Source organism: Pezoporus flaviventris, unplaced genomic scaffold (genome assembly GCF_033815535.1).
Source record: "Pezoporus flaviventris isolate CSIRO_AGI_PZ_B2104156 unplaced genomic scaffold, CSIRO_AGI_Pfla_v1 ptg000070l, whole genome shotgun sequence".
NCBI lineage: Eukaryota > Metazoa > Chordata > Aves > Psittaciformes > Psittacidae > Pezoporus > Pezoporus flaviventris.
The window spans coordinates 2,815,967-2,839,523 of NW_026892618.1; the positions used below are offsets into that span (position 1 = coordinate 2,815,967).

The 23,557-nt window shown below is 44.1% G+C and overlaps 1 protein-coding gene across 1 annotated transcript; it reads left to right on the forward strand.

Moving 5' to 3' along the window:
• Window positions 1-2,645: 2,645 nt before the first annotated feature.
• Window positions 2,646-22,700, forward strand: LOC133278890 (NADH-cytochrome b5 reductase 3). The gene is made up of 9 exons (XM_061472099.1): window positions 2,646-2,712; window positions 8,029-8,160; window positions 10,731-10,803; window positions 13,289-13,395; window positions 14,652-14,781; window positions 16,463-16,546; window positions 16,677-16,762; window positions 18,946-19,045; window positions 20,635-22,700. The coding sequence occupies exons 1-9, from the start codon at window positions 2,692-2,694 to the stop codon at window positions 20,805-20,807; spliced, it is 906 nt and encodes a 301-aa protein (XP_061328083.1). The 5' UTR covers window positions 2,646-2,691; the 3' UTR covers window positions 20,808-22,700.
• The last annotated feature ends 857 nt before the right edge of the window (window positions 22,701-23,557 follow it).

Here is a 23,557-nt window from a genome sequence, read left to right on the forward strand (position 1 = left end):
AGTATTGCACTTTTCCAACCAAGGTAGCCAGTGGATAGGTGCTGGTTTTTTCACCTCTGGTCAGGTGCCTAAACTTGCCTGAAGAGGGAAGAGGCTTGTTCAGCATTAATTTAGACATCCTTGGTGGATCTAGAGAGGGTGAGTGAGGACACTGTGCTTTGCGTTCTTCCAGACCAAAGCAGCCAAGAGGGCTCACACATGCACAAAGGGCTGGAAAGGCTCACTAAGGAAGACTGAGTAAAAGCTGGCAGCTAGAACAAATACAGTGCAGATTTATAGCAGGCTCCGTCCTTTCCCCAGAGAAGCCTGAACAGGCCTTTGGGTCATGTTTTATGTGTGGATATAGGGAAAAGGAAAGTTTGTGAGACACTTGAGTTTGCTAGACATTCCTATGGGAGCTTTAGCTATTGCTTCTGAGTCTCTGCAAACTGACCAATACTGAAAAGCATCCAGACATGAGCCTGGCCTGGTTAGTGGGAACCACGCCAGGTCAGAGCTCACTGCGAGCAGGGACCGGAGAACATAAGGACTCCACCCTTCCCTAAGTGGCAGTGGTGTTATAATCCCTTTGTTTACTCAAGAGTTTCTGGTGCAGCAGCTGTCGTCAAAGCAAAAACTAAGAGGATTACATAGCCAGGCGTGTTTCTGTCATAGAAATGCCAGGAAAAAAAACTCCATTCCTGCAGCTAAATGTCTTCAGCTAGACTGTGCAGTGATTTGACTTGCTTACCTTTAGATTAGTCTGTTAACCTTCCCTGATTTGACAGTGCTAATTCCAAGGTTTAATAGGTAAACCATGGCTGACTTACAAGTGTTCCCACAGCCGCACAAGCTGCCTGCACAGTCAGCAAACCCATAGGCTAGGAGAAAGCAAGTGCTTGGAGGTGCAGGTGGCTCAGTACCCCTGTGTGAGCAGAGGGTCTAAGGCAGGATTTTTCTTATTTTTTTTATTTATTTATTTTTTTAATCCTAATGTTAGGACTGTGAAGCATGTACCTTCCTTGATTTTGTAAGCAGGAATTGTGTTTAGGAATCACTGCAGCCTGTCTACTGCAAGTAAAGATATCTTAATTACAGAGGTTTGAAGCATTTCACATTTAGCACGTTTGCTTATTAATCATTATTTTGTATACATCGATGTAAACCAGGATTTTAGGCGGTCTGGCTGAAACAGCCTGTTTTGTTGCACAGCTCAGTTCTTGTGTTTTTCAATAAATATCACCATTAATCACAGAATCACAGAATCATTAGGGTTGGAAGTGACCTCTGCAGATCACCCAGTCCAACCCCCTTCCAAGGCAGGGCCACCCAGAGCAGGTTACACAGGAATGTGTCCAGGCAGGTTTTGAATGTTTCCAGAGAAGGAAACTCCACAACTCCCTGGTCAGCCTGTTCAGTGCTCTGCCACCCTCAATGCAGGGAAGTTATTCCTCATGTTGAGGTGAAACTTACTGTGTTTTAGTTTACGGCCATTGCTCCTCATCCTGTCGCTCGGCATCACTGAAGAGAGTCTGGCACCATCTCCTTTGAGATACTGATCTGCACTAATGAGATCCCCTCTCAGTCTGCTCTTCTCTAGACTAAACAGGCCCAGCTCCCGCAGTCTCTCCTCATAAGAGATGCTCCAGACTCCTGATCATCCCTGTGGTCCTCCACTGGACCCTCTTCAGTAGCTCCTTGTCTTTCATGCACTGAGGAGCCTAGCACTGGACATAGCACTCCAGATGTGGGATCACCAGGGTCGAGTAGAGGGGGAAGATCAGCTCCCTCGACCTACTGCCACACTCCCCCCAGTGCACCTCAGGATGCTATCGTCCCTCCTGGCCGCAAGGGCAGTTAATGAATCAGGCTGTTGGCTGTCACTGGCCTAGATGAGATAAGAGTAGATTCGCAGGATTTGGAATTGCATTGCTAGTGCAGGGCATCCTGGCACCCAGGGCACCTTTCTCCTACAACTCTGTGTCATATGCAGGTGCAGGCTCTGAAGCAGTATAAGCTCGGGAAGTTAAGGCTTGAGAAATTTGTTTGATATAATAATGAATTGTGGTGCTGACATATTTATGTTACCCTCTTTTTTTTTATCTCGACAAAATAGTGGGGGCTTCGATCGCTGGTTAGAAAAGGAAGGTACTGTAATTTTATTACCCTTGGTTTCCCTATCATTATTTATGAAGTTAATAAAGGGCAAAAGGGCGTTATGCATGAGGAGTGGTGACGCAGTTGGGTCAGGGGGCACTAATAAACACCGCACGTGTGCATGCTCGCACAGCATGGGAAACCGAGACTACCGGTTTACACGTCCTTGCCACCCGCAGCGCCGCCTCAAGGGCCGGGGACCAGAGCCCGCGCTTCGGCCCAGAGCCACCGGCCCGAGGAGCACTAACAGAAACAACGGGGGCAAGCCCCCCGCCACGCCGCTCCGTACCTCCCCCAACCTCCGCAACAAGAAGTTGTCCGCCGGACGAGGGGCCCCTCCGCTAAGCCCCGGCCCCACACCTCCGGCCCCGCCTGCGGCGGCAGCGGGCCCTGGCGCTTCGGCGTGGAGCGATTTCCCCCTGGCGGTCGCACGGCGCGGCTCCGGCGGCGGCCAGCAGGGGGCGGTATGGTGGCGGCGCTGATTGGTGGGGCTCTGCGCACCGCCGAGGGGCGAGGTGCGGTGGGCGGTGCTGTCGCGGGTAGCCGGGGGTTGCGATGGGGGCGCCGCTCAGCACGGTGAGTGAGCCCTGCGCGGGTCGGGGTGGCGCCGGGCGACCGGACCTGCGGCTGCGGGCGGGGGTGGGCGGCTGCGTGGCGCTGCCTCCTGCCCGCTCCTCCCGCCGAAGTCCTGAGCGAGCTGTGTTCAGGCCCCGAGGCCTGCCCGTGGGGAAGAGGAGAGACGCGGCCTTACCGCTAGGCCTTCAGGGCGCCAGGGCGGGCTGTGTTGGTGCCGGAGCAAAGCGGGGGGCCGCTGGGCGGGGTGACAGGGTACCCCAGGCCTTTGCTGCCTCCGCTGCCGTGTGCCCAGCCGCGATGAGGTGGCCCTGGGACCTCCTCAAGGCTGGCGTGGGCTGGGGCCCGTGTTCCGATATGCGCACCCTTTGTGTGTGCGAGCTGTGATGGTGAGGGTGCTGTGTGCGGTGCTGTGGTGTGGTGTGTGTGGCTACTCTCCGTTCCGTTCTCCGAATCATTTTTCAGCACTTGTGCTGATGGCTTTAAAGCCACAAGCCTAGCTGTTGCTGCTGTAGTGGAGAGCTCTTTGGGGATCATGTCTGCCGAGCGGTGGATTTGCGGTGCTGTTAAGTGTAGCACGCATCATAGAATCAGCTAGGTTGGAAACACCCTTTAAGGGCATCATGGCCAACCGTTACCCCAGGACTGCTAAGTCTACCGTGAAAGCGTGTCACTAAGACCATCTACATCATTACCCTCTTCCTGATGCAGCCTAATATGTCATGTCTTTCCTCTGATGCGTCTGCTCAAACGTTTCTGGCTCTGGGTTTGTGAGAGGAGCAAGACAGAGCTGGACACAACATGTCCTAGTTTGGGTACAGTTGGTTACTAGGTTACATGAACAGAAGAGAATGAGGCAGATGCTAAAGCTGCAGAAGAAATGCTTGTCCGTTAATCCTTTCATCATTTTTTAAAGCAGATGAGAAGAATGTTTAAAGTACTAGAACTAAATAAACTGCTCTGTGTAGCCCTGCCTTGGTGGGGGGGTTGGACTGGATGATCTTCAAAGGTCACTTCCAACCCTAATGATTCTGTGAAAATCCCTTAAAAGTAGGGTCTAAATGAAGAAGTCGAGCCGAGGGTATAAGAGTAGTCTTGCCAAAGCAGCATTAGGTTTGTGTGTTTGTAGGGCAGTTGGGTGGTGGAGTATCCTGCCATAAGCTTACCTATTTAACTGTGTCTTGCTCACAACGCCTTAGTGGAAGGGTCTGGTGATCTCAGTGCTATGGCTTTTTTCTTAAGGCCTTTTTTGTTATACTGCAAAGGTCTGTTTCCATTAATAAAAATTCTTGCTGTATTACTGGTTTTGTGATCTCTGTTAGCAAAGATTTGTGCAGCTGGAAACTGTGAGTCACCAGATCTTCATTTAGTGATTCCTGGCCTTGAGGTCAGCCAGTTGTACCTGTGGCTGCTCTAGATCTGATGCAGCTTCCATGATTGCAGTGCAGTTATCATCATAAATGTCTTGATATGCTCTGTGATAAGAGTATATAGATCAGTTTTAACCCCAAGAATGTATTTCTTGGCACGGATAACTTTTTATAATCATTCAGCCTTCAGTTCTTTGCCTGTTTTCTGCCCATCAGTTGATACTTCCTGAGTAAGGAGCTAAAATAGCTACCTGAATTAACTGGTTTGCTGTTTCTTTACAGGCTAAATCCCATTAGGCTTTTGCATTAATTGACCATAAATAACAAATTGCCTTCCACAAGGTGAACACTGTGCTAAAAGTATTTGTCAGAATTAAACTTCATTCTGTACCAGGAGACTCAGATATAGTGCGTTGCTCCAAAAAGTGATGATGATGCTCATGTGGGGGAACAGTGTTAATGTCATTTACTGAACAGCTGTGGTAGCTTTCACTTAACAGCTGATGACCCAAAAATATTTGCAAAGATGGGAAAAGCACTTATCTGCACACAGGTGAAGAAGCTGACGTAGAGGTAGTATTTTGAAGCTGCTCTTCTCCTGTCTTCCTGATCAGCTGTTACTGGCATACATTAGTGTTGGAGTTGGGACCAAGCCTAAGTTTTTTTAATTCAGTGATTGTCAGTTTTGTTAGACCACAGCTGTGCTTCTTTGGTCTGTTTTAGATGCCTGCATCTGTAAATGAAGCTAGTTTATTTTAACATTAATGCTTTATTTTGAAGCATCATTTGCTGTGGATTCAGCTTGCTGTCTCCAACAGGTCTCATGCATCTGTTGCAGTTCTCATCAGGAAGTTTATCTGCTGCTCTGTCATTTTCTTAACTTCCCTCCCCCCTTTTTTTTGTGATTCAAAAGTTCTTTCTGGAGCTAAAGTAATCTGGTGGATCTGTATAATTAAGGAATAATATTCCTCTAAACTCCAGCTTCTTCAGGAACAACCTGTATGGAGCTGTTTCAGTATTTTCAAATAAAAGTGAAAAAGGCAGTGTGTGCACAGCATGCTGTGTCTTCAAGCTATACCAAATGTTGATACGTTTTAAGCCCGTACAGCAGCATTTTAAGAAGAGATAGCTTATGTCCCTTTTTTAATTTTACATTTGCCACAGTTTAGTAATAATAATGTTGCAGTGTTTATAGCCTCCTGAGAACTGTCACGCTCACAGAGATGAGGTTCTAAAATACTGGTCAGATCACTTGAAAACAAAAGTGAAAGTTAACCAGGCAGGGCAAAGATGTGCACTGTATACAACCTAAGTACTTTGCTCCTCACCTTGCTTCCCGTGGTCATGCTTTCCCCCTCTCTTCTGTTAAAGCATTGAATACCAAATTACAGAATTGGTGAGGAGTTTTGTAAGTAGATGATCAGTTTATTCTCCAGTCCTAAGTTAGGACCACATCTACCTACACGGGTGATTTTGTAGGTTGTTACAGCGTTTATCTAATCTGGCAGAACATGTCCCTGGGAACAGGCACTGGAAACCGAAACAAAGGCACAGGCTTGTAGCTGAGCATGGTCGTGGCAGGCTTTGCGCTTGTAGCCTGTGGGTGACCCATTTTCAGCCCTGTAGACCCACCAAGTGGCTGAGGTGTCTGGTATTGGGTGGGAAGGTGACATCTTCCTTCCATCTTGTCCACAAAGCTGTAGTTGCAGTGTTGTGGTCTCTTCTGTGCTTTCCTGGGCTGGTGTGGTCACTCAGTCTCCCAGCTAGGTAGCCTGTGCATGGTGTTGGGCATGGAGATGGTGGTGTGATGGCATAACCTATTCCCATCTTGTGGGGCTTCAGCCCCTGGGGTGAAGTTCATCCCTGCAACAGGCTATGCAATCACAGAATCATAGAATGGCTTTGGTTGGAAATGAGACCAAAGCATTAGGCCTTAGCTGAAATAACTTTACTTTTTAGCATGAGAATGACTTAGCACCTAGACATGAATGCTCACTCAACAGGGGGCCCCCTCTGAGGGTGGGAATCTGCCCTTCTGGTGAGGCATGCTAAACAATACATTAGAATTTGGGCCTGTAGATGGCTTGCATCTGGTTCTGTAAATTGCTTCTAAGCAGGGACATCTCTAATGGTAAGATACGATAACAATTTGAGCAAAGAATTAAGCATGTAGCTCCAGGTATTAGCAGTTGAAAGCTAAAAGGTGATCAATAAACTGTCACTGTAGCCCTAACTGAAATGTGCAGTAGGATAAGAGGACTACAGTTCTATAACTTACCAAATTGTATGTGTGGATGCTTTAGGTAAAATTACATCAAGATGAGAATGTAAAGTATAAAAACCCCTGAAATTTACTGTGCTTTGGAGACATGTATGGAGGTTTGAACCGCCCCGTGCTCCTGGTGCCATTAAAGGTCTGTGCTGTGAAGTGATTTCCTTGAATTAGAAAGGACCTTAAGATCATCTAGTTCCAACCCCCTGCCATGGGCATGGACACCTAAGACTAGACCTTGTTGCCCAAGGCTCTGTCTTGTTGCCTCCAGGCGCTGTGATATAAAAGGCCCAAAACAGTGGCATGAGTTAAGTGATGTGGTTGAGGAGCCTGTCTGCACATCCATGCACCAGGGAGCGCAGAGGCACAACAGTATGGGAGGAGCCTGGGTGATACCCTCACCCAGCTACTCTCGGGTCCATCACAGGAGAGCAGCCAACTCATGAAGGTTTACCTCCATACAAGTGCACACAAAGAAACACTGGCAGGCTGGGGACCTTCCTAGAGCTGTTTGGGGGAGCCATTGCCCCCTGGGTCAGGGGTGAGGCAGGCACCAGTGGGAGGCTGGCTCCCCTTGAAGGCTGGGGTAGCATGGGATTTAGGGGGTGAGTGTTTGGGGATTGTGGGACCTTTAGGGGAGGAACCAAAGGCAGGGATTGAGGCCTTTGGAGAAGTACAAATGTGAGGAAAATAAAAGGATAAAGGAACAAAAAGCGCTGACCCTGTGTAAACAGGCCTGCTCTGTAAGCAGGCTTGCCTGCCTGCGTCCTGCAACCTGTCAGCATAGTCTGTCCTGTCCTCATTAAACGCCATAGCTGCTTTTCTGGGGAAGGGATACTGCTTTGCATGCATGGATCTTTGTGGGAGTGTTAAGTGCCCGTGCCTGGAGCCAGACCATGGGCAAGAGGGCTTGTGTGTCTGTGGTGCCAGCACCCAGCACGAGTGTGTGATGGTTAGCAAAGGTCAAGCTGGACTAACCAGTAACTGGGTGAGATGTCATGGGAGCCAGGTGTGTGTGTATCTTGAAGGGTGATACCGCAGTGCATGTGATGGTGTGTGAAGGGGTCTGTGCGAGAGCAGCTCACGCTCAGATGTGAGCGACTGGGGGGACTGCAGTCTGGGGACAGCTGCTCTGGGGACTAAGCCAGCTACTGGTGAATTCACTGTGTGCACATGCCTGTGGGATGTCTTTTTTCCCTGATCAGTCAGGGAGGGGATCAGGATGACAGTCATTGGTGCTATTTGTGTGAGCCTGTCTGTGTTGATCAGTGTAGCCAGCCACATGTATATTTGGGCGTGTGTTCTGTATGTGTGCCTGTGCCTGCTGGGCGTACATACTCAGCCTTGCTAACAGCTGGATCTGGGGACCAACTGTTAGCAAGGACATGGAGCTGTGACAGCCTTGCTTCTGTCAAGCTTCCAGGTTTGGCAGGCCTCCTGGTATGCCAAGTACCTCAACGTAGGAGTAATAACACTAGGTATTTTTAAAGGAAACTATTAAAGTAGATGGTTTGTTTTTAAATACCTCCTCTTCCTTCTCATATTAGTACAAAGAAACACGTTTTCTTCTGGGGGTTAGATTGTCATGTCAAACTACTGTATTCTTTCTCACCAAAGTAAAAAATAACTTTCTCTTGTTATGCACATGTGTCTAACACTCTTTCTGTATCGCTGCAGTTGGGATGGGTTGTGACATACCCATTAAAGCTCATCTACACCATCTTCCAGAAGTTCTTCAGGAATCCCCGTCCTGCAATTACTCTGCAGGATCCTGAAGTGAAATATGCATTAAGGCTGATTGATAAGGAGGTAAGTGAATGTACAGTGCTGAGCATGCCCTCTCCATGGGTACTGTAAAATGCTTGTGGCTTCTTAAATCTTGGGTGATGTTGCAGCAGGCTGAATACTTGCATTTTAAGTAAATTGGTTATAAATGCTCATTGCCTGGTGTAACCAAGATCTGCACTTCTGCAAACAGCTTCTTTCCAAGCAAGATGAAGTGGAGAATTCTGTTTTAGAGATGACCAGACTTGGAGTTTCTGTCACGTGTCTCATGTCATGTGGTACATCAGCAGAAATTCCTACACTCTGTGCTGCTGGGTTCTCTATAAGGCAGAGTTATGCTGTCAGGCAGAGCAGGCAGATTTTTCATGGTCAGTAGTGTTCAGCATAGTAGTTGTCAGACCTATGTTGATACTGATTCCTGTTACTGGATTTGTGTATTCTAATGTGTTACAGGAAGAAAGATGTTTAAAGGTTGTAGTCATGACAGTACCTGAGCTGTTTCAGCTTCTTTTTCTCTCTGATAAAAGTAGAAGCCATTCTGTATCTCCCAGGCTCCTCAACTAGGTTTCTAGATGGAAGTCATGATGCTTTCAGGGGTGGACTCAACTTGAGGGAAGAAGGCCAAAGCCATAAAAGGTGAAAAGTCCAGATTACCCTTGGATAAACTCACCATCAAAAGCATGAGGTAGAAGTCTTGGCTTTTCTGGTGTAAAATCACACCTGAAGACATTCGTAGTGTTGACTTTTTAAATCAATGAGCTAGTCAGAAGGTTACCGGAAAAGGACTGGATCAGAGCTTTGTTTGATGTGTAGGGAGTATGCTGATAGTTTGGCTTTCATTTGTTCTGTTTGTCAAAGAAAAGGATTACTGTCATTCTGAATCCTGGGTTTTGTGGGAATTGAAAGCTTCCCTGTGGTTTGGGCTGGGTGCCATTACTGAATTTATTTCCCATGTGTACTGCAACAATGCTATTATTATATACTCCCCACTTTTTCATGAGAGCTGTAGCACCTGGTTGCAGGTACAGTCTGTCTGACCTGCAGGAGGGGAGGGCAACTTGAGGCGCTGCACATGCCTCTGAGAATCAAGCTACTTGCAGGTTTCTGCTGTAGCAGTTTATAACAGAAGGGAATTCACAGTGCACTTGATTTTTATTTTTTATTTTTTAATAAATTACTGATTTTTTTTCTCACCTTGTTGTTATTTTGATATGCCTTTTTCAAATCTTGGGAACAGCTCTTATATAGCCAGGTCAGATGCTGCTGCTTGTGGTACGTTGATCAGCTGGGAATATTTGACTCATGGGTGTTTATAAATTTTTTCCTGAATGGAAAATGTGTCCTGGAAACAGAAATTAGTTTTGAAAAATAACAACCTGGTACAATAAGTGCTAGTATCTTCTAACATCTTGCCAAAAATCTGGTGCAAATGCTCTGATCTTCAAAACTTCTGATTCCAGGCCAGGTTGGACGGGGCTTTGAGCAATGACAGCATCTTAAGATGAAGGATTTATTGGCAAAATCCAGCTTTGAAGTGGCCTACCTGATGCTGAAATCTTCATACAGAAACAGCAGTAGTCAGTGTGAGAGCAGCAGTGTTAAGTCCACTTTAGCTGTCTGGTGGATTATTCAATGGCAGTTACTGTTCCTGAATAGATACAAGTACAGAGAAACTCTTTTTAGACTGCCACTCAGTTCCTTTCTTTGTTTAGCATTTCCTTTAAAAAAGGGCTACAGTATTTTCTAGGATGTTTATGAAATTTGCTTTAGAAGGGTTATTATTTCCCATAGGGCTTTAAAGAAAGAAATTGGTGAGGAATTAGGCCGTATGTTGTCCCTTTTTCTTTTTTCTGACTTTTTCAATCCCATGAATGTCACCTGATTTTTAAGAGGTAAAACTTATACAGGATAAGAAATAGCGTTTTATTTACTCATTACCAAACTATTAATCAAGTTACAACATTCCTGGTAAAAGAACTGTCATTATTTTATAATAAAAGTACCTATCTAAATAGAGAGCTCTTTTAAATTGTAATTAAGTATTAGTTCCATTTTTATGGAATACAGTTTTCTGAAATAGTTAATTCATCTGATTTTAATACATCAAAATAATTTTTTTTGGCCTTGAACTCACGTATGTTTAAACTTAAATGAGAATTGAAGAGCTGAGTAATTTCTGTCCAGTGGCCTTCTTGCAGAAGGCAGTGTAAATGTTCATACTGTGTAGAAAGTTATAGTTCAGTCTCAATCTGCATATGAGTATGTTACTAAGTTTTGCTATTCACATGTAAATATAAAAATCGGTACTTGCATTTGTCTGCTTTATTTCTATTTTTATTTCTGTATTGCTTCTAAAATACCTTGAGATAAAATTAAGTTTTCAGGGAGTTTGAACAAAGAGTTGACCTCTGCAGGATTGCCACGTTCAGAGGAGTTTGTATTTGCGTTATGCAAAAATTTCAGTTAGGATGCTGTTCTCCCCCAAATATTCAATCCTGCAGGAAGCTAGAGCAGTGCACTGGTTTTGCAAGTGAAATCACAAGAATTAAATCTCAACAGCATAGCTGACTGTTCTGTTCATTTTCCTCTTTCAGGAAGTTAGTCATGACACAAGAAGATTTCGATTTGCTCTCCCTTCCATAGATCATGTTCTGGGCCTTCCTCTAGGTATGTGCTGTCTGTCCTTCCTGAGAATCCATGTGTGGTTAATTATATTATGAGAGGTTTTGGAGGGATTTTTTTCCCTACATTTTGAACTGTTGAATTTGGAATACTGTCCACATAGTTTGAGCTGGTATTTAGAGCTTTGCAAGATTATCCTCATGGTGTGAGTCATCTGCAGGGCCTGAACTCTTGTGTACTTACAGAGGGTGTACATCCAGCTTGTTTCTGTGAAGACAGTAGAAACAAACACTGGTCTTTACTTGTTTTTCCAGTCTCAACATTCCAGTGTGTGTTATTCCCATGGTGCTTGGCCTCAGTGGTCCCTTTCCATCCCTTGAAGCCATGTTCTCTGGAAATTCTCCTCTAACTCATGTGGTTTACCAGATGATCTAGTCACTTCTGAATTTGCAGCCAGTCTCATGGAACTTCTTAATCACCATGTAGTAGATGTTTCCTTAGGCCTTGCCATGTGGTATGTTGCCTTCCATAATAGCTTAGTGGTATTGTTTTCTACTGCTTATGTAAAGAACATTTAATTATCACTTGTGTTTAATAGGGACTTCTGCTTTAGCAACCGGTTGCAATGATCTGTGAATCAGGTGTTTCAAGGTAGTCCTATAGCACCTTTCTAGCATTACACTCCGTAGCGTTTAGGTTCCCTGTTGTTTGGGATGTATTACTTTCTTGATCCTGCTCAGTAGCCATGCGGGCAAAGCTAGTTTCCTGCCCTTGCCCCCGATGAGCATTGAGGAGCGAGCCGTCTCACCTCTCTAGTTGCTCTTGTCCTGCATACTAACAGAAAAGAAGCCATCTGGGGTGAATTTGGCCTGCTGCATGCCATGGCTTCGTCCAGTGTTTTAGTAAGGTCAGGGCAGATCAGCCAGTTACTTCAGCATTGCTCGAGAAGGCATGTCCCTGGCCCTGCGCAGTCCCAGGAGCAGCACAGTCATGCTCCCTAAGGTCCTCTGCACGGTCTGATCTGTGGGCAAGACTTGGGAAGGGAGGAGAACTAAAAGCTGGTGAGGGTGGTGAAAGCAGCTGGGAGCAGCAGGCGTGGCAGCCATGGGACAGATACTGGTGTGCACTCTGCATCTTTAGTCCAGCACCAGCATTTCGTTTCTACTGCCAGCTGGGGTGTTAACAGGAAAATAAGTGACTCACTCTGAGTAAGAGTGGGATTGTGTGTGGACCCATGGGGAGGCTGCCTACTGCTGTCCTGTCAGGGTGGGGTAGAGCTATAACAAGTAAGAGCCTAAGGCATGTTTTCCCTTTGGAAGGAGCACCTTTTTGGGATTTGCACCAATTGTTGTGAGACATGCCCCAGCAGTGGTCCTGTCTGTCTGGGTTCACTGTCTGCAGTGGTTACTATGGGGCTCTTCCTGGAGGAGGGGGTGGTGAGGTCACCCCTAGCCTGGAAGAGGAATGGGAGGTTGCTGCTGCAGCTGCCTTCAGGCCTTCCCTAGCAGGAAACATGAGTGGTACCAGATCTGTGTAGGTTTTGCTGAGAGGGTTATTTGAATCGCCTTTACATGATGTCTTCAAGTGAGCTATGGTTGCTCATTTCCCAAGTTACCAGGTAGCACGTCTTCATTCACCCACTGCTTTGCCTTACTGGTCCTGTGGGTTGGCAAACTGGTAAAATCCCCAGTTTGTGTTCCCATAGCAGGCAGATGAACTGCACCATCTTTGGAGAGCTGCATTCTATCTTAAGAGGTAGTTTGTTCTGTTGACATAGTGGTGACAAAATAACAAAGACCAAATCCTCCCCTAGGTATTCTTCACTTGGGTCTCCTCAGTATGTTGGGATTTTATAGGAAACCCTTTCGAAAGTGTTAATTCTAGGTGGGTTTTTTTCATCAAAAGCGTGGACATTGAGAAATGAAACTGTTTGTAGAGAGTTCAGTGGATGTGTGACAGATTGAAATGTGATCACTGCATTCAGATGTTAAGCTGGAGAAATAGCAGAGTTAGAAAAGCGCTTTATATCTAGGCAGCCTGAGCAATGATGGCTAGAAGACCTCCTGATAGACATGAGCCATTTGTGATCAAAGTAAGTACAGTTATAAACTCAGTTGTAACAAAACTGTTAAGAGCTTATAACTAACATGTTAATAAAGAAGCGTGAACAGAACTTGACAGTTTTCCCCTCCCGAGTCCTTTTTTCTTGCTGGCATGGGAGAGACGTGCCACATCTTTTGCAAGATCTTGCATACAGTTAGAGCTTTGGGTATTGTAAAAGCCATTAGAACAGATGTGATCGACACATAAAATCAGCAGCAGCATTGTCTGTCCTTCCAGATAGAACCTGTGCATGGTTGAATGTACAAGGTGCTACATTCCAGGAGCATGAGAGAGGGAAAAGTGGCTCCCCAAAACAAGGTTGTTAGGACAACTTTGACACAGAGTTTGCAGTCTGTACCAAATCAGTACATCTACCGAAAGAAAAATCTTTTGAAAGCCAACTGCTTTTTCTCTTCCCTCCACGCAGGACAGCATATCCACCTGTCTGCACGGATTGATGGAGCTCTGGTTGTGAGACCTTACACTCCAGTTTCCAGTGATGATGACAAGGGCTTTGTGGATCTTGTTGTTAAGGTGAGAATGTCGCAGCTTCTGACCTCACCTTTACACTTGCAGTGCTATGTGAAGTCTGATGTGCTGGCTTCTGTTCATGTACATGCCACTGCAGATTTCCACTGTTTTAATAAGTGATCTGGAGTTACCTACAATCCATATGGCATTTTGCAGGCACTTCTGCGGTGCGTGTGTCTCATGAGATGCTGTGTAATTTTCTGTATTTGCATATTGCAGTTTTCCAAAATCTGTGTAGACCTGCAGATGTGTACACACATTTTTAATCCTTCTGAAATAAGGAATTAACCCGGCCTGAGCTGCCAATTTCTTCTGAAGTGAATGTAACATGGTCACTATAACCATTAAGAATGGTGATCATTATTGTTACTGATCCAGACAGAGTAAATGACTGATTTAATTGCAAGAATGTGGTTTTGAGTCTTGTGATAATGTACTTGGGTTTTGTCTCTTGCTAGCTGGACTAAGCAGATATATTTAAAGCTGACAAAAGTTTAAAACCTGAATATCTGCATTGGATTTTTTTAGTATTTTTCTCAAGTGTTTTTTTTTTCTTCTTTACAACTAATAACAATTTATTCATTTATTGTGAAACTGGACATGAATTTGTCTTGTACTACCTACTTATCTTCATGAGCATGTTGTTGAAGACATGACAAGGGAAAAATGTAAATCTTTGACCTAAAGAGACCCTTCTTCCCAGTGTGGCTCTCCATGCATGCAAATGATGCTGTTCTTGTGAAAGCGTAGCTAGTCTCAGCTTGAACCCTTTCACATCCATGGGATTTAAAACAAAAAACCCCAGCAGAGTTCCAGCAGTGTAACTACACCCACTGATACCTGTTGATGAATGGTTGAATATTCAGTTAGTTGATGTGCACTTTTTTTTGTTACTCTAACTTCAAGATGCAAACAGTTGGCATCGCAAGAGCGATGTTTGGGTACATCCCTTTGCAACTGAGCTGTCAGGGATCTTTCTCAGAAGTTAGGTTGATTGTTTAGAGATACGTTCTATGTTACAGAAATACAGTGGAGAAATTGCCAGACTGTGTCCAACCTGATCAAAACTGGGGTAAGAGGGGCATTTTAATCCTCTTCAGAAAACGCAGCGCTTCTCTTTTGTTGTCAGTCAATTCTGCAAGTATTCCTTTATGTAGTAATTGTGTTCTTTGCACGAGGAATATGGGTACTGAAATATTTGAAGGGAAATGCTCATCTTTGAGCTGTGAGATAAATTGCTTTATTGTTATTTTTAACAGGTCTACTTCAGGGGTATCCATCCGAAGTTTCCTGATGGAGGGAAGATGTCTCAATACTTAGACAGCCTGAAAATAGGGGATACTATTGACTTCAGAGGACCAAGTGGCCTACTTGTCTATAAAGGAAAAGGTAAGGCTGACTTGGAAGATATAATTAATCCAGACTAAACCATGCAGAAAAAAAGTCATTATAAAGCAATAGTAATACTGATCATGTTTTTTTCCAGCTGGATTCAAGTCTATATAGCATCATAGAATCATAGAATGGTCCCTGGGTTGACAGGGACCTTTGAGGATCATCTAGTCCAATCCCTCTGCAATGAGCAGGAACATTTTCAACTATTTCAGATTTCTCAGAGCTCTGTCTGACCTGACCTTCAGTGTTTCCAGGGATGAGACATCTACCACCTCTCTGGGCAACCTGTGCCAGTGTTTCATCACACTCACTGTAACAAAAACGTCTTCCTTATATCTAGTCTAAATCTATCCTCTTTTAGTTTAAAACCATTACCCCTTGTCCTGTTGCAGCAGGTCCTGCTAAAAAGCCTGTCCCCATCTTTCTTATATGCCCTTTTAACTACTGAAATGCAGCAATAAGGTCTCCCTGGAGCCTTCTCTTCTCCAATCCCAACTTTTTCAGCCTCTCCTCACAGGAGAGGTGTTCCATTCCTCTCATCACTTTTACGGCCCTCCTCTGGACCCACTGGAACAGGTCCATGTCTTTCCTGTGCTGAGATCTCCAGAGCTGGTTGCAGTACTCCAGGTGGGGTCTCATGAGAGCAGAGGAGCAGAATCTCTGTTGGCTACATTTTAATTACAGATGGCGCGTGAACTGAACATTGGCTGTCACCTCTATTTATTATTTGGGCTGGTACTCTCAGTATACTTGCCCTCTCCCACTAGACGTGGGTATTCTTTGCTGTTGTTAGCATCTCTGCATAAAAGAAATTGCTAATGCCTTAATTAAGTCAATAGCCATCTTGAGGGGGGTTGTTACATGACCATGGAAGTGCTTGTTCTCAAAGAAGGCAATACTCTGCTTGCTTATATGGACATAGTTTATATGCTGATAAAAACACTTTATATTTGTGCTGTCCAGTGCTAATATCTCAAATGAAAATTAACTTTATCAGTAGGAAGTACTTTTATGTCAATATAAAATATCTCGCTTCAGCATAGTGCAGCCACAGATGTGTCACAAAAACCTTCTGGCAGCTTTGTGAGAGCAGAACTCAGACAAGTGTTTTTCCAGAGTTTGCATGTTGTGTTCATATTATCCTGGATGGAGAGAGGTGTGAATACAACAAATACAATATTTTGGGAAATTTCAAACTGTCATATTTGGCTGAAACTGGCACATAAGCTCAAAAAGAAGATATAAATATACAAAAAATACGCCCTGTGTATTTTGGTTTTCCCTTGAAATAATATGCATGGGGCAGATAAACTCTCTGAGCAGATTGATTCCTTTGTGTAGAACTGTTTTCAGAATCTGGGCTTCTGAGTATCAGTGGTGGTTTGGGACATGAATAAATAGAAATAAAGGTAGTGGTGACTTGATGCTATAGGCAGGAATAAGTAATAACCCATGTCAGTGTCTGATGTCATCATCATGTCTTTCAGGCACTGATTATCTTTCAGGATTTGTTTTAATTTGTGGCATCTTCACCTTTGTCTGTTTCCTGCTTGTGCTTTATGGAGGGAAAACAGGGTGACAGGGCTGAAACAGAGTCAATTAGCTGAACATGCTGGGAAGGGATCACAGGCACTGTGTCCTGCTTGTTTTAATGTTTTCCATCTTCTCTCTCCAGGCACATTTGCTATTCGGCCTGAAAAGAAAGCTGAACCAATTACTAAGACAGTGAAATATGTGGGGATGATTGCAGGTGGGACTGGTACGTAAGATTCATCCATGGTTTCTGGCAGCTGGGAGATGTATTTGTACCTGTTTTCTCTCACACGCTCACTTGCTTGCTCTTTTGCTCCTTTGCACTCTCACATCATTGGCCTGCCTTTCTCTTTCAGGGATAACACCTATGCTGCAGATCATTCGAGCAATCGCGAAAGACAAAGATGACCCCACCATTTGTCAGCTGCTGTTTGCTAACCAGGTAATTCTGTCCTTTGTTCTGCTTATGAAGTTTTAATTAACTAATGGAACTCCACCCAGCAAATGAAATTCTTGCTGAGAAAGCCTGGTGCAGGAATACAAACCCTGAGGGGAGAAGTGAACTGAAATGTCGGAAACTTACCCTATAAAAGGACTGTAATGAATTGTGGGTTTAGTGTTTCTCAGAAATGTCACTTTCCTCCCAGCTAATGCTCCCTTTCCTGTGTCTCGTTGTTTCTCTTTCTAATTCAGTTTATAAATGTTTCAAAACTCTGCATTCCTTTGTGCAAGTTGATAATATGTAACAGACTTTTCAGGGCTGTGTTTGTGAGTGGTGGAAACATGAAAGAGGTGGACATGTGTCTCCTTCAGCAGTCTTAACTCCCAGCTTTGCAGCAGGGTTTGTATGTGGAATCTTTCCGTTTGAGAACACCTTAGGTGAAGCTGAAGTTAACAGTTGGCTCCCTCAGCTATGGGTGTTGTGATTTTGCACGGCTGTTGCCTTTAATTTCCATTTCTTTTGTCAGTTCTTCATGTGTTTCTATTGCTCTTTGAGGTTTATCATACTGCTGTGCTTCAGTGACCAGGCAACCCAAATGGTGGTGTGCTGCTGAACTACAACACCTCTTCTTTCCCTGATATTTTTCTGATGTCAATCCTTTGCTTTTAAATTTCTGCATAATAATGAATATTTGGTTTTGGAGTATGAGCCATTTTTTGTGGTGAACCTTACTGCCTGCCTGTGGTTTATTATCTTCTTTTGGTTCTCCTCTGTCATTCCTCATTTCCTTTGCGCCGCATCTGAACTATAAACCCAGGGTTTTTCTACCCAGAAGCTATGATGCAGGTGCAAACAGGAGCCCTGTTCTGACGTTTTACTGCAGTAAAGCAGCTCTTTAAGTGGCCTGCCGGTGCCCTCTCGTGCTGGCTGGTGCTGCTGCAGCAGCAGCTGCTCTCTGTTGAGCCCTAGGAGTTGGCATAAAGTGCAGTCAGTGTCAGGGCAGGAAGACCAGGATTTGCCATGAGTAATTAAGAATGACTAATATGGGGCTAGAGCTGCTTCAGTGACATAGAAAACCTGTTGCTTCTTGCAGGGAGGACTTGGGGAATAGTTGCCTGCGTATTAGCAACAGCTTGTGTAAACATCGGTCCTTGGCTTTAAAGAGTCCTTGTACCCAGTAACTGCACAAATATAAAGCAGCCTCATGACAAATGGTCAGTCAGGAAAGCCTACAGACTAGATGGTTTTAATATTTTTAATAGTTTAAAATATGGCTGGTTTTGGGTTGTTTTTTTTTTAAGGTTGTCAAAACACAATTTATTTTGGCCCTCCTGAAAGAGCTGTGTTGGATTGCAGGTGGCAGTGTACGTGGGCTCATACAGTGCTTCTGACCAGCATGCTCTGAATTGGTCAAACCCAGTAGTAACTTTTCTGGAACATGTGCAACTGCAGAACCAGAAATAAGCACCTTCTCAGCAATAGTGGCTGGCACATTGCTCCTTACTCCCACAGTTACAGACGTGGTGGTGTCCTCAATGCCAAATTACGAAGGCTGCAGAGAATAGTGCCACTTTTAGTCTCTACCCTTTTCCCTCCTTCACAAACTGCAGCTGCTCTTAAGGGAATAAGGCCTTCTTTTGTCCTTCGGTGATGTTGCATCATGGCGGAACAGAACTTGGTACCCTGGGTAGCTTTTATTGTTCCAGTCAGAGCTCAATACTTTTCTAGTCATTTGTTCCGCATCCTGTTTAAAAAACAAGCAACCCCCAAATTCCTGACTGAATGGCATGGTATGGAGGGCTAGGGAGATACTTGTAAACAGTCATGGTTTCTTTTGTGATTAAAGTTGCTTTTGTAATAGGAGTGCTAAAAGAGGGCTTTACTCTTCTTATGCTACCACTAATTCCCTGAACAAGGCTCTGTGTTCTGTTAGAGGTTTTCCTTTGTTTTATTTTTTAGGGGGAATGCATTGCGTGATCAGGATTTGGGAATGTTATGAACCTTTTTATTAGCTCTGCCACGGGATAGTCATGGAAATAACTTGTGTTTGCTCTCTTCAGCCTGTAAAATAGAGTTGAATAATGTGTTCCATCTCACAGGGCTGTACAAAAGCTAATGCTCTGTGGTCGTCTGAGGATTGCACTTAAATGCAGAGCATAATCATTATTTTCCTTATCCTGCAGACTGAGAAGGATATCCTGTTACGGTCTGAGCTAGAGGAGATCCAGGTTCAGAATCCCGGTCGCTTTAAGTGTTGGTACACGCTGGACCGAGCACCTGAAAGTAAGAGCTACAATGCTACTTCCACTGGAGCTTAAGTTATGAGTATTAATGCATGTGTTTGCCAGGAGACATCCTATATTGTGTGCATATTTCTGAGCTCCTTTCTTGCTTAATGTATTGTGTCTGAATGCATCCAGTAGCATCATTCTTCACACAGTGATGCACAGAAACTCTCAGGTGTAATCAGGCAGTGTTTCCAAAGCTCACCTCAGGTAATGGTAGTGCAGTGTTCCTCCCATGACTTCCTCCCATGACTACACCTGAGTATTTACCATTACCTACTCTGGAAGGTGACCTTCCTTTCTCCTTCCCCACAGACATAAATGCAACATGTTATCTTACTGTCTCATTCATGTTTAAAGCATGCATTAAGACAGCTGCAGTGGAAGTGTCAGGGGCACTGTCTCACAGAGATGTGGCCAAGTGCAGACTCCTACCTAGCTGTCATTGTATGACAGGCAGTTCATTGTAGCTGATCTTCCTAGGCAGCAGAATTGCCTTTGTATTAACAGTGCTTTTCACTGAAAATACTGTTCCAGCTTGGTTCAGTTCAGTTTTAAAGATAATGAGATACAGTTGGCTGGTCTAGGTAAGAGGATGAGTGTGCTACCCTCAAGGGGTGCAAGGTTGAGGAAGAAAAGGCTAAATACTTACTGCCGTTGTGAAAAGGCCTAATAGGAAAATGACAAGGAATTACACGGAAACTGTCTTACCGTTTCTCATCATGCTCACCCACATCAGGATAGATTCACATTCCTATTCAGTGGTAGTTTGGGACAAAGAAGCAGAAGCCATATACTTTCTCTTACCTTGTGACTAAGCATACACCTTCAGTGGGGTTGGGAGAAAGGTCTTGCCTTCCCTACAGTCTGTTGCTATCATGTCATCTTCTGCAATTACTGGAGAATCCCGAAATTTCTAATTATTGTTCCCTTTCTTTGGTAAGTGTGAACTGATCTTAGCAGTTGCGATAAAACTTTCTCCTTACACCCCCCCCGCCCCAACATTGTTGTGCAGACTTTCACTGCCATATGTGGAAATGGACCTAAAAGTGGAAATTTTTGGGTAACCTGTGGGAGAAAAATGTGTCAGTCCTACTGTGTACAAAGGTTTGGGTCAGCAGCTTTTTGTATCCAGGGCTGGGATGAGAGGAGTAAACTTGAATCCTAGCATTAACCGATGGCACTGTGAGTGTTCCAACTGGGAACCACTTCATCAGCTAGATTTTCCTTAGCGGACTAGTAAACAGTGGGGTGAAGAGGGTGGATGTTACTTCATAGTGCTGAAGCTAAAAAGATTCGCATTCTGTTCACAGCTCTGCTTGAGATTTCCCTGGGGCTTTTAGCAGGTTTTATTAGAAGCTAGCTCTTGTTTTCTCCATACATCAGTTTTGTGTCTTAAAAGCGGAGGTGGCAGATTTCCTGTGTAGCATAACTTGAGGACACTTGTGCCAGTGGAGTGTATAAATGCTACAGTACAGAATGTTACTAAAAAACACCCAAGCCCCCATGCTTCATCCTAAAGTGACATATCTGTAATTTCTTCCTTTTTCCCTCATTCCCCTTCCCCTTCTTTAATTTTCTTAACAGATTGGGAGTACAGCCAAGGATTTGTGAACCAAGACATGATCAGAGAACACCTGCCCCCACCTCAGAATGATGTTCTGATCCTCATGTGTGGACCTCCTCCAATGATCCAGTATGCCTGCATTCCCAACCTGGACAAACTGGGCTACACTAAGGACATGAGGTTCTCCTTCTAAAGAAGGCTGGTCTTCTGTAGAAGAGAAATAAAAACATTTAACGGGGAACAGGGCAGAGTTACAGAGATTGCTGATGCACAGTGCTGGGAAGCTACATTTACATTAAAGATGCTTCATTTTTTCTGAATCTCTGGCAACTAAGACACCTAAGCTCAACTCTACCAAAACCTACTGGGTGCTGCACAGAAACATCTGTGTTGTGGAAAGGTGGCTGGTGCGCAGTGCTGGGCTTGCAGTGTGAACTCCATCTCGGGAGGACAGCATAGCTGCTTAGGGCAGTAAACACTCATTTACTCTTATCTCTTAAAAAATGGCAGTAATACCCTCCTTCCTAACACTGTGCACACCTAGTATTTTATTTGGGATGGAGTATGAATATATATAGAATGTACTGGATTATTCTCTTTGCTTAAGCCAAATTTTAATCCTTACAGATGATTTCACAGTATGAGGGCCAGGAGTGTTTGCCTTGATGCATAATCTTTGCAGCATCAGGAGCCTAAGAATGCTTGTTCAGTTGAAGGATAATTAACCATTTATTGCAGTTGCTCAAACTGCCTTGTTAATCAAAACAGAGAGGTAGGCAGTGATACAAAACTTGTTTCCTTTGTGTTTTGGAATAGCCTCTCGAAATTGCAGACACTTTTCCAGCTGGTCACAGTTCTCATCCCTGGGCAATGAAAGAAACTAGAGAAAGCAGATAGGCTTTCTGTAGTGTTCCACAAATAGCTGGAATTTTTTGCTTGTATGTGCGTAGAATATTGGACAAAAGATACTAATGTTTGTGTTTAAAATAGCGGATGATGCCATAGGAGTACAGAGTAGTTCTGCGTGTCCTGCGCAGTGAAAAAAAAAGCTGGGTGAGAACTGGATCTGGTTCTAGTTTCTTGTTTCCCAGAGATGGATGTGGAAGGACGGGAGCTCAGGTTTTACTGCCAGGGTGGGTTTCAGCAGGTGGGGCAGCCTCAGATGTGATATGCATACAGCTGGCGGACTCACCTGCGTGGTTTGCTCAGGCAAAGCTCCAAAGGGTTTTGCTTGGTAAGGATGCATGGGAACAGCCTTAAGTCACCAAACTGACAGCAAAGTCAAATGTCTCACTGAACCTAAACCTGTTTCTTACATGCTGTTTACTATAGCTCTGATTTTTTATTTTAATATACTTCTTTTACAGCAGCTTTTCCCCTAGTCTTTAGGAAACTTAAGGCATCTTGTGTGCGGAACCTTCCACTTCTAAGTAATGGAGATGCTGCTGAGATTAGAGCTGTCCTGCAAAGAAGGAACCTATGAAACTAAAAACCATATTCTTGTGATGAAATCAGTGATTGAAAGGATGTTTAGTCAGATATGAAGTCTTGTGGGTGCTAGTTAGCTGCTAAGTGTTGGTGTGTAATACCATTTTGTTAAAGATTCGGGTAGGTATTTGAGGTTCTAGCTTGCCAGGTTTTCTTTTGTGCCTGTACGACAGATGGGTACTGTGCAGTTAAAAGGTTAATTTTAAGCATGAATTAAGAAGAGAAAAAGATACTACAGTTAATTTAAGGAACCTCAAATGGATAATACTGTTCCTAGTTTTATTAATTAGACGCTTGCCTCTGAAGTCTTGAATTTTTGCTGTGTACTTCTGAAACTTGTTCTTTAATAAATACTGTGTTCCAAAGTTCATACTCAAGTAAGTTTCAGTCCCTTCTTAGGAGGCAACAGAAATACAAGAGAAATTATCTTGCTGCTGATTTACATCATTGTGGGATACACACAGATTTTCCTCATCAGTTTTCTTGTGAAAAAATAACTGTAACTGATCACGTCTCAACTATTTTGTGTTACTTACTCTGCTTATTCAACTACTGCCTTTTCTTTCCCATCTGTGTAAGAAATAAAGTATCTTGCAGGTAGTCACCTGTGTGTTACTGAGCACATCGTCTTTAACCTTGTAAGAGACCAACTATAATTGTAAAACACTAGAAAGGGAAGGTTCAAAAAAAGGAAACAGAAAGCCCATTTGATTTGTTTACTCAAGTGCTTCTCTCTTCCTCTGTTTTGAGTGTGATGGAAGCAGCTGTATTTGGATGGCAAGTCAAAGAGTAAGTTGTCTCAGTTTTTCTCCCTATCGCTCCAATCTCCTCTTTTTGCCTTTGTTTTGTACATCTTCCTTGTGAACATGAGGCTCTTTTAATAAATAAAAAGAGGGATTTTATATAATCTACTGAAACAAAACTGTGTCACAGTCCCTTTTGCTTATGGTCCTGCACTAGAGCATCTAAACAAGTCAGTGGTAAAAGCTGGGCTTGCATACTTAGTTATTTTCTTCGAGCCAGTTCATCTCTCTTACAGAAAAGACGAGTGTTCCTCCAGTTTTCTGACAGGAAAGGTATCACTAAGGTGTGTGTTACAAAGCAGCAGGGGAAACGGAAACCTTCCACATGAGAGGCATTTTGTGGAAAGCTTCCTGAGAGAAACAGGATGAGAAGGGCTGCTGCTGCTGCTTTGGCTTCACCAGAGATGGGTCCCCTTCACTTAACGGCTTATGGAGCTTACTTCAGTTTCCTGAGCTAACCATAGAAACTAGAGTCCTTGCAGCAGCAGAAGGGAAATGTCTGGGCAGGAGGGAATGCAGGTTTTATCCTCCCAGGGTGTGGGAGATGGAAGAGACAGCAGAAGTGCACTGGTGATGGATCATTCAAGGCGGAAGGCTCGGAACTCTGTGTGGCTGAGGGCTAGGATGGCTATAGATGAAGGCCTGTGCCAGG

Bases quoted from the DNA above. Each gene is read 5' to 3' on its own strand.
- LOC133278890 (XM_061472099.1), top strand. From the start codon at position 2,692: ATGGGGGCGCCGCTCAGCACG. The intron at 2,713-8,028 runs GTGAGTGAGCCC...GTATCGCTGCAG, and splicing joins TGGGGGCGCCGCTCAGCACG to TTGGGATGGGTTGTGACATA. The intron at 14,782-16,462 runs GTAAGGCTGACT...TTCTCTCTCCAG, and splicing joins ACTTGTCTATAAAGGAAAAG to GCACATTTGCTATTCGGCCT.